Source organism: Anomalospiza imberbis, chromosome 18 (assembly GCF_031753505.1).
Source record: "Anomalospiza imberbis isolate Cuckoo-Finch-1a 21T00152 chromosome 18, ASM3175350v1, whole genome shotgun sequence".
Classification (NCBI taxonomy): Eukaryota; Metazoa; Chordata; class Aves; order Passeriformes; family Viduidae; genus Anomalospiza; species Anomalospiza imberbis.
In genome coordinates, this window is record NC_089698.1 from 12696517 (window position 1) to 12710180 (window position 13664).

Below are 13664 nucleotides of genomic sequence, written 5' to 3' on the forward strand. Positions count from 1 at the left end.
GGATCCCAGTGCCACAGCTTGGAGCTAAACCTGAGGCAGAGCTTGCAAAAACTCCCTGAGCATCCCTCCATTGCAGTAGAGGTTACAGACTCAAGAGAGGGAGTTGTGCTGGGAAAACATAGTTTACTCCAGATGTAAGTTTGGTTCTTGTGTTTTGTGTTTTGTTTTTTGTTTTTTTTGTTTTTTTTTAATGGTGGGTAAATGAAATCTCAACTATCTGAACACATTAAAAAAATTCTTTAACAAGCAGGCTGAACAAATATTACAGAATCACAAAATCTCCTGGGTTGGAAGGGACCCACAGGATCATCCAGCCCAGCTCCTGGCCCTGCCCAGACCCCCAACAACCCCACCCTGGGCATCCCTGGCAGCGCTGTCCAAAGGCTCCTGGAGCTCTGGCAGCCTCGGGGCCGTGCCCATTCCTTGGGGAGCCTGGGCAGTGCCAGCACCCTCTGGGGGAAGAACCTTTCCTGATCTCCAGCCTGACCTGCCCTGGCCCAGCTCCAGCCATTCCTGTCACATACCCCAGACCAAGCCTCAATATAAGACAATTATTTACTGAAGGTCTGTTTGGCTTTCAGGAAAACCAGAGCTCACCAGTGCTGGTAGAGTTCTCAGCTTCCCTGTCTTGGGATCCCTTTCTGTCAGCTGGAGCTCGTCCAGAGGCAACGCTGGCATCCCGGTGGCTTGTTCCTGTCCTCAGCAAACAAAAGCAGCACAGGATGCACTTTACAAGGTCAGTCAGGCAACAGCAGAACAAAAGAGGCTGCAGCCCTGCTGTAACACACACACGCTGGCTGGGAATACATGTATGTCCAGCAATTTATACCCAGCAGTTTATACCCCACCAAAAGGCCAAATTCTGGGGGAACCCGGACACGTATCAGAGGAAATCTGGAATGCGGTGCTAAACCTTTTCATCCCTGTTCCTTACTGAAAGGCCACAGATATCTTCCAGGACAACAAAACACATTTGGGGGCACTGTTTAATATGGAAATTAGATATTTAAAGAGGGTTGCTGAAGAGCTGTGCTGAACTCCGGCCTTTGCAACCTCTTCCAACACTTGCAGTGTCTCTCATGACAGCACAAACTGCAGGGACAGCCCAAACACAGCCTTGCCTGTGCTTTAAAAGAGTATTTTTGGTGCCTTTGTGTAGAATCTCACAGCTCTCAGCCAGAAAAGGGACACAGGCTGAGCCTACAAAAGCTTTTCCCACTCCTGCCAATTCCCAGAGCTTCATCTTCAACAGCATTTGTTGGCTCATAAACATTTCAAATAACTTTCTGAAATTAACTATAAGTCAAATACTAGAGTAACTCAATAGAAAGAATGTTAAGGGCACTGTTAAAAGAGTTCAGACTTACAAAAAATGAAAGTTGCAGGTTAACAGAGCTTTTGAGTTCTTTAGGGGGTTATGAGTTCAGCAAAGTGGTACTAAAAAGTTATGTTCTTATTAAGAAGGTCACCCATCTCCTCAGATGCATGTTTACTTGCAGTCACATCGCCTGGGATGAATAACAATTAAAACAAGAGCAGTGTCTCTAAAGCTGAACAACTCTGACTCAGGAGCGGGGTCATGGCTTAGACAGCAAGTGAAAAAATAACATTTTTCATTCCATAAATCTGTCACCTATGGGTTTGGGCAAAAATTCTGTAATCTAACATTTTAGAGCTCAATGAAAATAATACAGCAGAGCAACAGCAATACCCACAGCTTCGAAAACTAAAAATAATTCTGTCTTTCCAGAGGAGCTTAAAAATTAGAATGTTGACAGAAGCAACTATTACTTTGTGATGAACAATTTCTTTGGGGAAAAAAAAAGAAAAAAGAAAACACCAAAACTTTTTTAGCAGAATAAGCCAAGCTGGCTTTCAGTTCAGTTTTGTCATATATTTAATTTGGCACTTAAAATTTTTAGAGTCATTCTGAAAGCTGCACATAGAAATGTGTGTTTGTAACACAGAAAAACATGCCAAGTGTCTCATTTCAAGCCTGGAAGACACCAAAATCTCCAGTCCAAGTCAAAAACATTCTGGAAGAGACAGAAGCCCTGCCCAAAAGCTTGTTCATCTAGAGAAGAGAATAAACCTCAGTATGGGATAACCTCAACAGAGAATTATTCCTGATTATTCTCAGAAGCTTTTCCCCCCCACAAAGAACTTTGGTCTAAACCACAAGCCCACGATTAATCTGTCATGCCCTGTGATTTCAGATACAGTGGAAGAGCCAGACAAAGAACACGATGAACCAGGGAAACTTATTTTCCCAGCACCAGAAACAATCCCTGCACTGCAATTCCCACTGATGTGCACATCCACGGAGATGTCCAGGGTGAGGTGACACTGCTGAGGATGAGGCAGCCACCACAGCACAGCTGGCACAGGGAATGCTGCAGCATGGATTCATGGAACGGTTCCTGTTGGAAGGGACCTTAAAGTTCATCCCATTCCAACCCTCGCCATGGGCAGGGACTGTCTCAGGCTGCTCCCAGCCCCAGTGTCCAGCCTGGCCTTGGGCACTGCCAGGGATCCAGGGGCAGCCACAGCTGCTCTGGGCACCCTGTGCCAGGGCCTGCCCACCCTGCCAGGGAACAATTCCTTCCCAACATCCCATCCATCCCTGCCCTCTGGCACTGGGAAGCCATTCCCTGTGTCCTGTCCCTCCATCCCTTGTCCCCAGTCCCTCTCCAGCTCTCCTGGAGCCCCTTCAGGCCCTGGAAGTGGCTCTGAGCTCTCCCTGGAGCCTTCTCCTCTCCAGGTGAGCACCCCCAGCTCTGTCACCTCGGCCCTACCCCATGGCCAGACCCAGTTAACCCAACACCGCCGGTTAACCCGGGCCCAGCCGCCCCCGCGGCCACGTCCCCTGCCCGGTCCCCGTCCCTGTCGCACCGGGCCCTGCCCAGGCGCTCTCGTCCAACCCCGCCACAGCTGCCCGAGCCCCGGTACCGGCACTCGCGTCCCACCAGCCCCGCGACGCTTCCGCGGCCAGGCGCTGCTTCCGGCCCCGAGCGGAACTACCGGGCTGGGCGGGGCCCGCGGCGGCTCCGCCCCGGCACCGGGACCGGCTCGGCTCCCGCTCCGGCTGTGGGTCGGAGGGGCGGCACCGGGACCGGCCCGGCTCCCGCTCCGGCTGTGGGTCGGAGGGGCGGCACCGGGGCCGGCCCGGCTCCCGCTCCGGCTGTGGGTCGGAGGGGCGGCACCGGGACCGGGTCCGGCACCGGTCCGGCTGTGGGTCGGAGGGGCGGCACCGGGACCGGCCCGGCTCCCGCTCCGGCTGTGGGTCGGAGGGCGGGAGCCGGGCTCGGGCCGTGGTGCAGGGACCAAACGGGCGGGTTTAGCCCCAAACCCCCGCCCGCCCTCCGGATCGGCCGCAGCCGCGGGGCTGGGGCAGTTACGGTCCGTGGGTTGGCTTGGGAGGGGAAGGAGCCTGCAGCTGTTCTTCCTTTGAAGGAAAACCAGCTGGTTCAATAAATCACCTTTTTGAAGGAGACCTTTTTAACTTAACTGCGCTGCCCCATCCAGTGTCACAGGCTGCGCAGGGAAGCGGTTCTGCGGGGACAGGGACCTATCACAGCCGGCGACCCTCACAGCTTCCACACTGCTTCCCTCGGCTGGGACTTCTCCTTGCTCCCCGGGGACGTGTCTGCATTACAGTGGGACAGCGCACGAAAAGGGCAGTTCCTGTCAATTCATACGAGCACCGATAGTGAGATATGATAGTGAGATATGTCAATTCATACGAGCACCGATAGTGAGATATGATAGTGAGATATGTCAATTCATATGAGCACCGATAGTGAGATATGATAGTGAGATATGTCAATTCATACGAGTACCGATAGTGAGATATAATAGTGAGATAGTGAGATATGTCAATTCATACGAGCACCGATAGTGAGATATAATAGTGAGATAGTGAGATATGTCAATTCATACGAGCACCGATAGTGAGAACAGATTACGTCACATTTACACCGCTGAAAGCCCTTTGCTCCGGCAACCGGGCGCTTCCCAGCCTGCCGGGTGGCACGGACACATCCAGCCGACGGCAATCTGCTCCGAAGGGTCTCAGTTCTCCTCCTTGACCACAGGGAACTCCTCCTAAACTTAGCCCAGAGTCCGGCTTTAGATGGCAAAGTGGCCTAAAATAGAAACCACGCCATGCGCTGTGTCGTGTGGCTCATTAGGGACTGGACCGAGTCCCGCTCGCAGTGCCCTCCATGCCCGCACGCTCCGGACAGCCGGCGTTCTCGCTCCCGCTGGCCGGGTGTGCTGGCACCGGGGAGCCCGTGAGCCCGCGGGGGGAGTGAGCAGAGGGCCGCACACCCCAGGGCTCCCCCCGGGCCAGCAGCACAGCCGGGCTCTGTTCCCGTCACACAGAGCTGGCTGTTAGGGATTCACACTGCAAATGTCACGACGGGCTGTCTGGAACCTGCCATCTCCCCCATTCTGTTGAACTAGTAATTTTAAATGAAATATTCATTGTTTCTATTTCTCAAACATCACTGCACCTGTCAGAGCTTGGGACTGGAGCCCCAGCACCAACATGCTGTGCAGAACAGCCTACCAGAACCAAACCCCAGTGATGATGTCGGTCCAAGGTTTGCTCCAATTCTTTTTCCTGGAGGAGAACACTTGGCAACTGAAATATGATTCCCTTGCAAAGGCATCTGTTTATGTCCCCTCCTGTGCCAACCCTCCTCAGAGCAGTGCTGGTGAGATGCCAGGTGACTCAGTGGGCTTTGAATGTGTCATCAAGCTGCTTTTGAGTCACTATTCCTCTTTTTGGGGTGTTTTTTGTAACCTTACCAACTATGTATGCCCTATTTTATTTCCTAAAGCACCATGAGCTGTTGGAGCCTCTGCCCAAATCTGGGGATATTAACTCCACTTGTATAACCCAGTTAAATCATTATATGAAGACACACTATTCATGCAGATTTATCTGGCAAACAAACCCCGCATCTGTTCACCTGTGACAACGTGCCAGAGACCTTCAAGACTTCATGATGGTAAAAGTTAAGTCTGAAATCTTAATGGAAATCACAGTTTTCTGATCTCAGTGTGCAGGGAAACTGCCGACCTGTCTTGCACAGATAAGGCAAGGCATTAAAGTCAGCTGGCTGCTGGTTCTGATGAAAATCCATTTTTGAAGGTTCAGTCCAGAGCCATCTGAAGGTATAGGGCAAGCCAACTTCAGATCAGATGTGGAAGAGGAGAATTTCTCCACGAAACAAGCTTTGGAAAATGAGCTTTTATTGAAAGGCTCCTTCCCCGGTGTGATCCATGGCCAGGAGGAAGTTGTTCAGCACTGAATGTAAGGGTGAGGATGATCAGATGTCACAAGTCAAGGCCTGGGACGAGTGCCCTGTTCTGGCAGCGCTGTCCCGGTGCTGTGACAGCTACCCAGGGATCCCCTCCTGACACCGGCTTTGTGGGGAGGCCACTCCCTGCTCAGAGGGTGACAAGACACAAAAGCAGCTTTTTAATTTTGAGCTGCACAAAAAGCACCAGGAGGAGAATGGAAAGACTGGAGTAACCCCAGGGATGTGCTGCTGGAGGTCAGTGTGTTTTCCTTGCTGGGCTGTCATGGACACTGCAGTCCACCTTCCCGAACAGCACCAAGGCTTCCATGGCTTCTGGCTTTGCTCAAATCCCTCCTCAAAGTCCCAAATGACAGCCTGGGGCTGGGGAGAGGATCTGCTTTGCTGTTGTGCAGCCCCAAAGGGAGCTGTTCTCCTGCTCACACAGGAGTCTCAGCCCACACCCAAACCAGGTGAGGCCCCTGTTGCCCCCCCTGCTTCTCCAAGGAACACCAAAGAGGTTTTAATGCTGCTCACACACAGGTCAGAGGGGCCAGGGAACCCTGAAGGACCAGGACTCTTAAACATACTTTAAAAATAGAATAAAATGAAAGAGTAATAAAACGGCTGAGGAAAATGTCAGTGTAATCAAAAAAAAAAAAAAAAAAAAAAAGAGACCTGCAGTACTAAATTGCAAAGTTGTAGAAATTGGCCATTAAATGTTCAAAGCAGCTGAAATGCAATTACAGTAATAGGCATGAATCAGGATAACCCTGGGCTTTGCAATATTTCAATCCAGCTCTACTTTTTCCTTTTTTTCATTTTATCCTAATGATATATGCATTAACTTATCAAGGACTAATGGAAGTTACAGACCTTGGAATCACAGAATCACAGAATCATGTAGATTGGAAAAGCCCTTCAAGTCTGACCAATTATCACCTTGGCAACTAGACCAGCCACTAAGTGCACACCCATGCATTTTCTGAACACTTCCAGAGATGGGAGCCTCACCACTGCCCTGGGCAGCCTGGTCCAGGGCTTTACAACCCTTTGATGAAGAAATTTTCTCAATATCCAACCTGAACCTGCCCTGGCCCAGCCTGAGGCCGTTCCCTCTCCTCCTGTCCCTGTTCCCTGGGAGCACAGCCCGACCCCCTCGGCTGTCCCCTCCTGTCAGGAGTTGTGCAGAGCCACAAGGTCCCCCCTGAGGCTCCTTTTCTCCAGGCTGAGCCCCTTTCCAGCTCCCTCAGCCTCTCCTGGGGCTCCAGCCCCTTCCCAGCTCTGTTCCCTTCCCTGGACATGCTGGAGCCCCTCAATGACAATGACACCTTCCACAGCACGTCCTTGACAGCCCCAGAGCCAAAGGTGTCAGTGTTAAACTGTCGACCTGATGGATCCCACAGTAATTTATTAACTATGTCTTCAATTTTCCATCAGTCTCCAATTAATCTCCTCTAAGTTTATTCTTAGCCTAAAGTCTTATTGTAGGATAATTTTTATTTCAGTCACTAATGAAAGTCACCAGAGGTGACCCAAGATACTTCTTAATTGACCCCCTGGTGGCACTGCAGCGGTGCAGGGGCAGGAACGCCAGTTCCAGGAGGCTGCAGCTACAGTGTCCACCTGGCCAGAGGAACAAAGAGCTGCACAATTTTGGGGTTTTAATGGAGCATGTTCCTGTGGGTGGGAATTCCCAGCAGGCACAGCCCTGAGCAAGTTACCAGGCTGTGTCTACAGGAAGGAATTACCACTGAAGATATTCAGCTGAAATATCATCTTCTAATGGTACTTCAAGCAGCTCCTCCGATTCAACAGCTTCTTGCCCTCTCTTTGCCTGCTCTTTCTCTAATTATCCAGCCTCAGGAGGAAGGTGATTAAGTGCTTATTAAGGAAAATAGATATGGTTTATTATGAAAAGCATTTTTTTCAGGCAGCTTTGTTGTAGCAACACAGCATATGACACAGGTTAGAGTTGTGCCAGTTTGCTTTTCCAGAGAAAAGACAGGTTCAGCAGAAAATGCTTTCAACCTTTTAGTTTTTAGCTCACAAAGCAAACAATGTCATGGGATGGTTTGAGTGGGAAGGGATCTTAAAGTTTGCTCCAGTCCCACTCCCTGCTATGTGCAAGGACACCTTCCACCATCCCAGGCTGCTCCCAGCCCTGTCCAGCCTGGCCTTGGGCACTGCCAGGAATCCAGGGGCAGCCACAGCTGCTCTGGGCACCCTGTGCCAGGGCCTGCCCACCCTGCCAGGGAACAATTCCTTCCCAACATCCCATCCATCCCCGCTCTCTGGCACTGGGAAGCCATTCCCTGTGTCCTGTCCCTCCATCCCTTGTCCCCAGTCCCTCTCCAGCTCTCCTGGAGCCCCTTGAGGCCCTGCAAGGGGCTCTGAGCTCTCCCTGGAGCCTTCTCCTCTCCCAGCTGAAAAGACCCAACTCTCCCAGCCTGGATCCATAGGAGAAAATGATGATTTTAACACGAAGCCATATTAATCTAATAATCTCATATCTCATATGGATTTTTAGTCTAGTAAAGAAAATAATATAAGCATCCATAAACTAAGATTTCTGCACATTCTGCCCACACTGAACTCGTGGCACATCCTCAGTACTGATGGCTTCAGTTTTGACTTCCAGGTGGCATCCTTGCAGAGCCAGGCTCAGCCAGCTGTGCTCCTACCTGGAAACACAGTCCCCAAAGCCATTTCCAGTGTTCGCTCAAGAACGTTGTCTCTGTTCCACTGAATTTGAAGTTCTGAGTCCCCCAAGTGCTCCTATTTGAGTAGTCCTGTGATAATCATCTTGATGGGCAGCCAAGGCATGCTGCTTCCCTGCAGCGAAGCGTCGCTAATGGCACATCTTGCTGTAAAATGAGGTTATTACAAGACAAAAAAAAATCCTAAAATGAGGCTCTTGCAAAATGTTCTGACCAAAATGATATGTATGTAATAAAAATCTCATTATTTTCAAATTATTCATCTACTTTGCAAGGGAATGAGTCAGAGCATCTGTTTTGGGGTCCCATCAGGATGACTGGCAGTGCCTCTCTCCTGGCACATTTGAATCAGGGGTGGCCCTCACACTGTGCTGACCCCAGTGTCACCTGCTGCCACTTGAATTGAATGAACAATGAAATAGCACTTCTTGGGTGGGAGCAGGAAGAATGGAAACACCTACACATGGAGGAACACAGTGTAAATACTGTGGTCAGGGTCAGCATTCTTTTCAGGCATTCATCAAAAACCCAGGAGAGCAAAATGAGTGAAACATTGAAATAGGATAAAAGATGAAAACAAAATAGGAGAGATGGGATGAGAAGAGCTGGTTTTGGGTAAAAAACTGACCAAGGGAGCCAGTTTGGAGCCCTGAGAAAGCAAACTGCCCTGTGTTCCATGGTCTGACTGTTCTTACTGAACCAGGACTTAGTGTGCTGTTTTTTTAAGACATATCTAACCCTGCCATCAGTTTTTCATCATAACAGAAACAGCCTGTAAACGCTGAGGCGGCTGTTGGGGCCACAGGAGGGAAGTGTATTAAAGGGCTCTGGGTGGTACCAGGAGCAGGAAAGGACCTGGCACACCTTTGGTTTTGCTGTTTCTCCCTGTTCCAGATGGGGATGGCTCCAGGATTGCAGCTCCTGTACAGGATGGGCATGAGAGCAGCCTCTGGAAAGGTGATCTGAGGGAGCAGGGTGAGGTGACCCAGGACAGGATGCTCTCACCTCACCACCACTATGCGCAGATTTTAACACAGCCAATCACTCAAGTGACATTTGGCCTGCAACTGCAGCCCAAGGAGTATCTTCCCACAGCAGGCACCTCTTTTTTTTTTTTCCATAAGAAGCCAGGTGGTAACTCCATGGCTGTGCCTCAAATGGTAAAAAGAGTTTGGAAAGAACTCACTGGGCTTTTAGGGTCAGCTGTTGGTGGCAACGGCATCAGGGGACAGCAGCTCTGGGAAGGATGACCCAGAGCCTCGGGATCTGAGCTGCTGGAAGCTCTGGTGTTCTCATGTTTCAGCCCAGACTTCTCATGGCCATCGGATACTTGTTTTCTTGTACAGGAACATCACCCTTGCTCTTAAGGGAGATGTGTTTACTGCTGTGTTTACTCCCTAAGTTTCACAAAGAACAACTGTATCTTTTCTCAGCATTCAGGTTTTCTTCTATCTCAAGATCCTTGTATAAGAAAAATTCAGGATTAGGCTATAATTACTTTCCAGTCACATTTTAAGTTTGTGTCCCCTGATTAAAAGTGACCAGAGCTACATGCATAATTCCAGAGAAGGTTGCAGTAGAGGCTTCTATAATGGCATTAACATTCCCCTTCTGGAAATACCTCCATGTGCGTGTGTGTTTTGTCAGATCTACTTCAGACTGGGAGTTTGTCGTCATCTCGAGATCAACAAATACACCCAGATTTTTCCCTTCTTCTGTCATTTCCAACTGATGAGCTCCCAGCTTGTGGCAGAGATTCTTGTTAGCAATTCCCAAGGGCATGACCTTGTACTTTCCACTATTAAATTTCATCCCATTTCCAGTGTGCCAGCACTCCATGTTATCCAGCTCTTCCGGCAATACAGCCATTCCTGCTGCACAGCCAGTGCCTCCCAGCTTTGTGCCATCAGCAAATGCCACCAGCTCCCTCCTACCTTTTGTTCCAAGGCCTGTCTGAAAAATATTGTGCAAGAGCAAAAGTACACACGGGCCAGGCTGTGGTCCTGGGATCCAGGGAGGTGAGGCTTCCTGGGGGGAACATGGGAATCCAGGCACTTTCTGCCCACTCTTCCCTTTGTAATCCCACAAATTCCCTTGGTGCAGCCACAGCTGGTGCATGTTTGAGGTGACTTCCCTACCTTTTCCACCTAGCTATCCTTTTTAATGGACCTGCTTTCTATTAATTTACTGAATAAATGAATACATCTATTATATATCTGTGTCTAGGAAACAATTATCAAGGGTATAACCTTAGTTAATGTTAGTTAAAAGCAATCAATCTTTATGTATGTGTAAAGACACATCACATTTTTATTTTACATTTTTAAACTTACTTGCCTGTCCCCAACTTTTTCCTTTTTATTTTGTATTTTAAGCTGCTAATGCTCTTGTGGTCACACAAACAGGTGTCTAAATGGCTGGATTGCTTTACTTCCTCCAGCTTAAAACCAGACGGTGCTTCAGGAGGTCCTCCATAATTCATTACCCCCCTCCACCTCCCAGATTAAATCCCCTGTACTGGATGAGTGAGGATACACTCCAGGCCCTTCAGGACTCTGGCTTTGGGAACACCTCGTTCCCTGAGCTGTGTGTCAGGTTCTCACAGGCCTTGCTCTCTCTTTGGGTCCAGTAATTTCCATTTCCATAAAATAATTCTCATCCTTTGCCCTGATCATCATGGAAAATAGAAGCAAAAGTCATTTAACACTGGGCAATGTATTAAAAAATAGACTGGAACACAAGATAAAAAGAGGTTTGGGACACAACACATAGACTGTCTCCGTGCACTGTGTGTGACCACACTGGTAAAGATAAAATGTACAAATATAACAAGCAGCTGGAAGTGCCAGCTTTTGCTGTCACAGGGATGGCACTGCAGGATTTCCCCCTCTTTAAGGACCAGAAGGAGCACCCAGCAGGTTCTGCTGTACAGGAGCCCCAGGTCTCCAGGATCCAGCTTCCCAAAGTAGGTCACATTTGATCTCCCTCCAGGCACACTGCAAAAGGAAACATTTAACAGGGACTTCCCAAAATTCATATTTTGCTTGCTGATGCTGTCAACACACATCATTTTCAGCTACAGCTCTACTGGCTCTACATATTTTCATTCCTTTTGGGTGTAAACAGGCCAGGAATCCTGTTTTTTCCCTTCAGTTACCTGTGTTTCTTCCAAAGTTCCTCTGAAAGTACATATTGGCATTCAGATCACATTTGCATTCGGATGATGGCTTGTTGTTGGAAAAAATCCCTTCAGAGGGGCTGATTAACTTCCTTTCAAATGTTTGCTGTCCCTGACCAAGGGAGCCAAACCAGAACACACCTCACTGCATGGCTCATATCTGAGTGTGAAGACACAGGCTTCTGTATTTTGCATTGTTCCCTCTGAACACTTATGCTCCTTCCAGCTTAGACATGACCTAATGACAGACTGAAGTCCATCTGTTCCAATGACTAGCCTTGGACTCAGAGGGAGAGTCCCGTGGATAATTTAGGAGTGCATTTTATAGCTACTTGCAAGCATTTCATTTCAGATCAAGGCGAACATGAGGAGCAGGTGGAAATCTCCCGCAAAAGTACAACCTGACCTACATATGGTATTGTAAATTAAAGATATGTATAAAAATAAAACATTAACGATCCATCACGGTTGCAACAAAACCCAGGTATAAATCTTGCTGCTGGAAAGGAACTCCATTGCACAAGGCTTAGCTAGATCTTCATTTTGGAACCAGCAACATTCCTGCCACCTCCAACACTGCTGCCGCTCTCCAGCTTTCCTGTGTTTTCTGTAGCTTAATGCTCACAGGCCTTTTGCTTTATCACTTGTCTCTCAGTTTCCATGTGGTTTTGGCAGTCCTGCCTCATGCTGGCTCCCAGCTCCCCATTACCTCATGCTTCAGGAGCCGCGGGCTGCTCAGGGTGGCTTGGACAGCGCGTGGCCACACATGTTCCTACAGATGAGCTGAATGTCACCAAAGCAACGCAGGAAACGTCGGCCAGAAGACCTTGCGCACCAGAACGGCTTCTGTAGATCGCAGAATATTCTGAGTTCAAAGGGACCCATGAGCATCATCAAGTCCAAACCTCAAATGAATGGCCCTTGCAAGGATTGAACCCACATCCTTTCTGTTAGTGGCAATGCCCTGACCAACTGAGCCAATCTCAGGTTATAGTGGAACAGGGTGTTTCTCCAGGGGTTTTTGAGGATCCTGAGGAGGATGGATGGCAGGGGATGCTGTGAGGTGTGGGAACACATACCCAGCCCCCCTCAGCACATGCTTCCATTGTTACCTGACTCACAGGTTGGCCGAGGTGGCTGCCGAACCTCTGCTGAGACCCTGCCTGTTCACAGCCTCGCTCAGCCAGTGCCAAGCTTACGGACCTCAAAGAGGGAAAATGGGCAAGTTGGCTTCACAGAATCACAGAACCACAGAATAGCTGGGACTGGGAGGCACCTCTGGAGATCACCCAGTCCAACCCCCTGGAGATGGTTACCTTGAGCAGGTGACTCAGGAATACATCCAGGGTTTGGATTATTCCAGAGAGGGAGTCTCCATGCCCTCCCTGGGCAGCTGGTCCAGTGTTCTGCTCAATGAATAGCTCTTCCTCATGTTGAGGTAGAATTTCTTGTGTTTTAGTTTATGACCATTGCTCCTTGTTCTGTCTCTGAGCACCACTGAAAAGAGTCTGGTACTGTCCTCTGACACTCCTTGGACATATGTGCACGGATTGACGAGACCTCCTCTGAGTTTTCCCTTCTCCAGACTAGCCAGGCCTGGCTCCGGCAGCGTCTCCTGCCCAGGGAGATGCTCAGCCCCTTGCTCATCCCTGTCGGCCCTGCCTTCCATCCTCTGAGGGGCCGAGGGATGGCAGCCGCCTCCTGAGGGCACGGCGAGCGCTGAGGCGAGCGCGGCCGCGACGTTACGGAGCAGAAAAAAACTTTTCACCGTCCCGGCGGTCAGACCTCGGAAGGGGCTACCCCGGGAGGTGGTGGAGTCAGAGTCACCCTCTCTCGGGGCCTTCTAGAGGCGTCTGCACCTGTCCCTGGGTGAAGTGGTGGGGTGGTTTGGGGGTTACGGTGGCGGTGCTGGGCTGAGGGTTGGAAGAGACGATCTTAAACCAGTGGATGCTCTTAAACCAGTAGATGCTCTTAAACCAGGAGATGCCCTTCCAGCCTTGATGACGCCGCGATGCCCCGATTCCGTGACCCCACGGTCCCCTCAGCGCGGGCCGCTCCCCTCCCTCCCCTCCCCTCCCCTCCCCTCCCCTCCCCTCCCCTCCCCTGAGGGCGGAGGGCGGGAGCGGCGCGCGCCCGGCCCCGCCCCGCGGGGGGAGGGGGGAGGAGGCCGCGCGGCCGCCATGTTGTTGTGTCCGTGAGGCGGCGACGGCGGCCCCGAGCCCGCAGCGACCCCGGCCCCGGCAGGACGCCGCGCCCCGGCACGGGCGGGGGCTCCGCGCCATGCCCTGCCCAGCGGTAAGGACCCGCCGGGGTGCCCCTTGTCCTGCAGCGGGGAGGGCCGGCTCGCCGCGCCGGGGCCTGGCGGAGCGCGGCCGCGCTGTCACTGAGGGCCGCACACGCCCCCTCGGCTGCGGGTGAGGGGCGGCGGCGGGACCGGCACGGCGCCCTCGGCCCCGCTCC

At 50.8% G+C, this 13664-nt stretch overlaps 2 protein-coding genes across 12 annotated transcripts in view; one reads left to right on the forward strand and one right to left on the reverse strand.

Moving 5' to 3' along the window:
* ASCC2 (activating signal cointegrator 1 complex subunit 2) overlaps window positions 1–12955 on the reverse strand; it is a 34281-nt gene extending 21326 nt beyond the window's left edge. Inside the window, exons 1-3 of one of the 4 annotated variants that reach the window (XM_068209172.1) lie at window positions 2950–2974; window positions 1368–1424; window positions 598–693 (exon numbers count right to left, since the gene is read on the reverse strand). In XM_068209172.1, coding sequence (XP_068065273.1) covers window positions 598–678 — 81 coding nt within the window. In that variant the 5' untranslated portion in view covers window positions 679–693; window positions 1368–1424; window positions 2950–2974. Of the gene's footprint in view, window positions 1–597; window positions 699–1367; window positions 1425–2949; window positions 3048–12520 lie in introns of those variants that run through there. The other 3 variants (XM_068209173.1, XM_068209170.1, XM_068209171.1) reach the window with 3 other exon arrangements.
* A 330-nt stretch (window positions 12956–13285) lies between these two features.
* Window positions 13286–13664, forward strand: part of MTMR3 (myotubularin related protein 3) — a 74537-nt gene continuing 74158 nt past the window's right edge. For all 8 annotated transcript variants that reach the window (XM_068209187.1, XM_068209186.1, XM_068209189.1 and 5 more), the window contains exon 1: window positions 13286–13499. The gene's annotated coding sequence lies outside the window, so the exon portion shown is untranslated. The remainder of the gene's footprint in view (window positions 13500–13664) is intronic.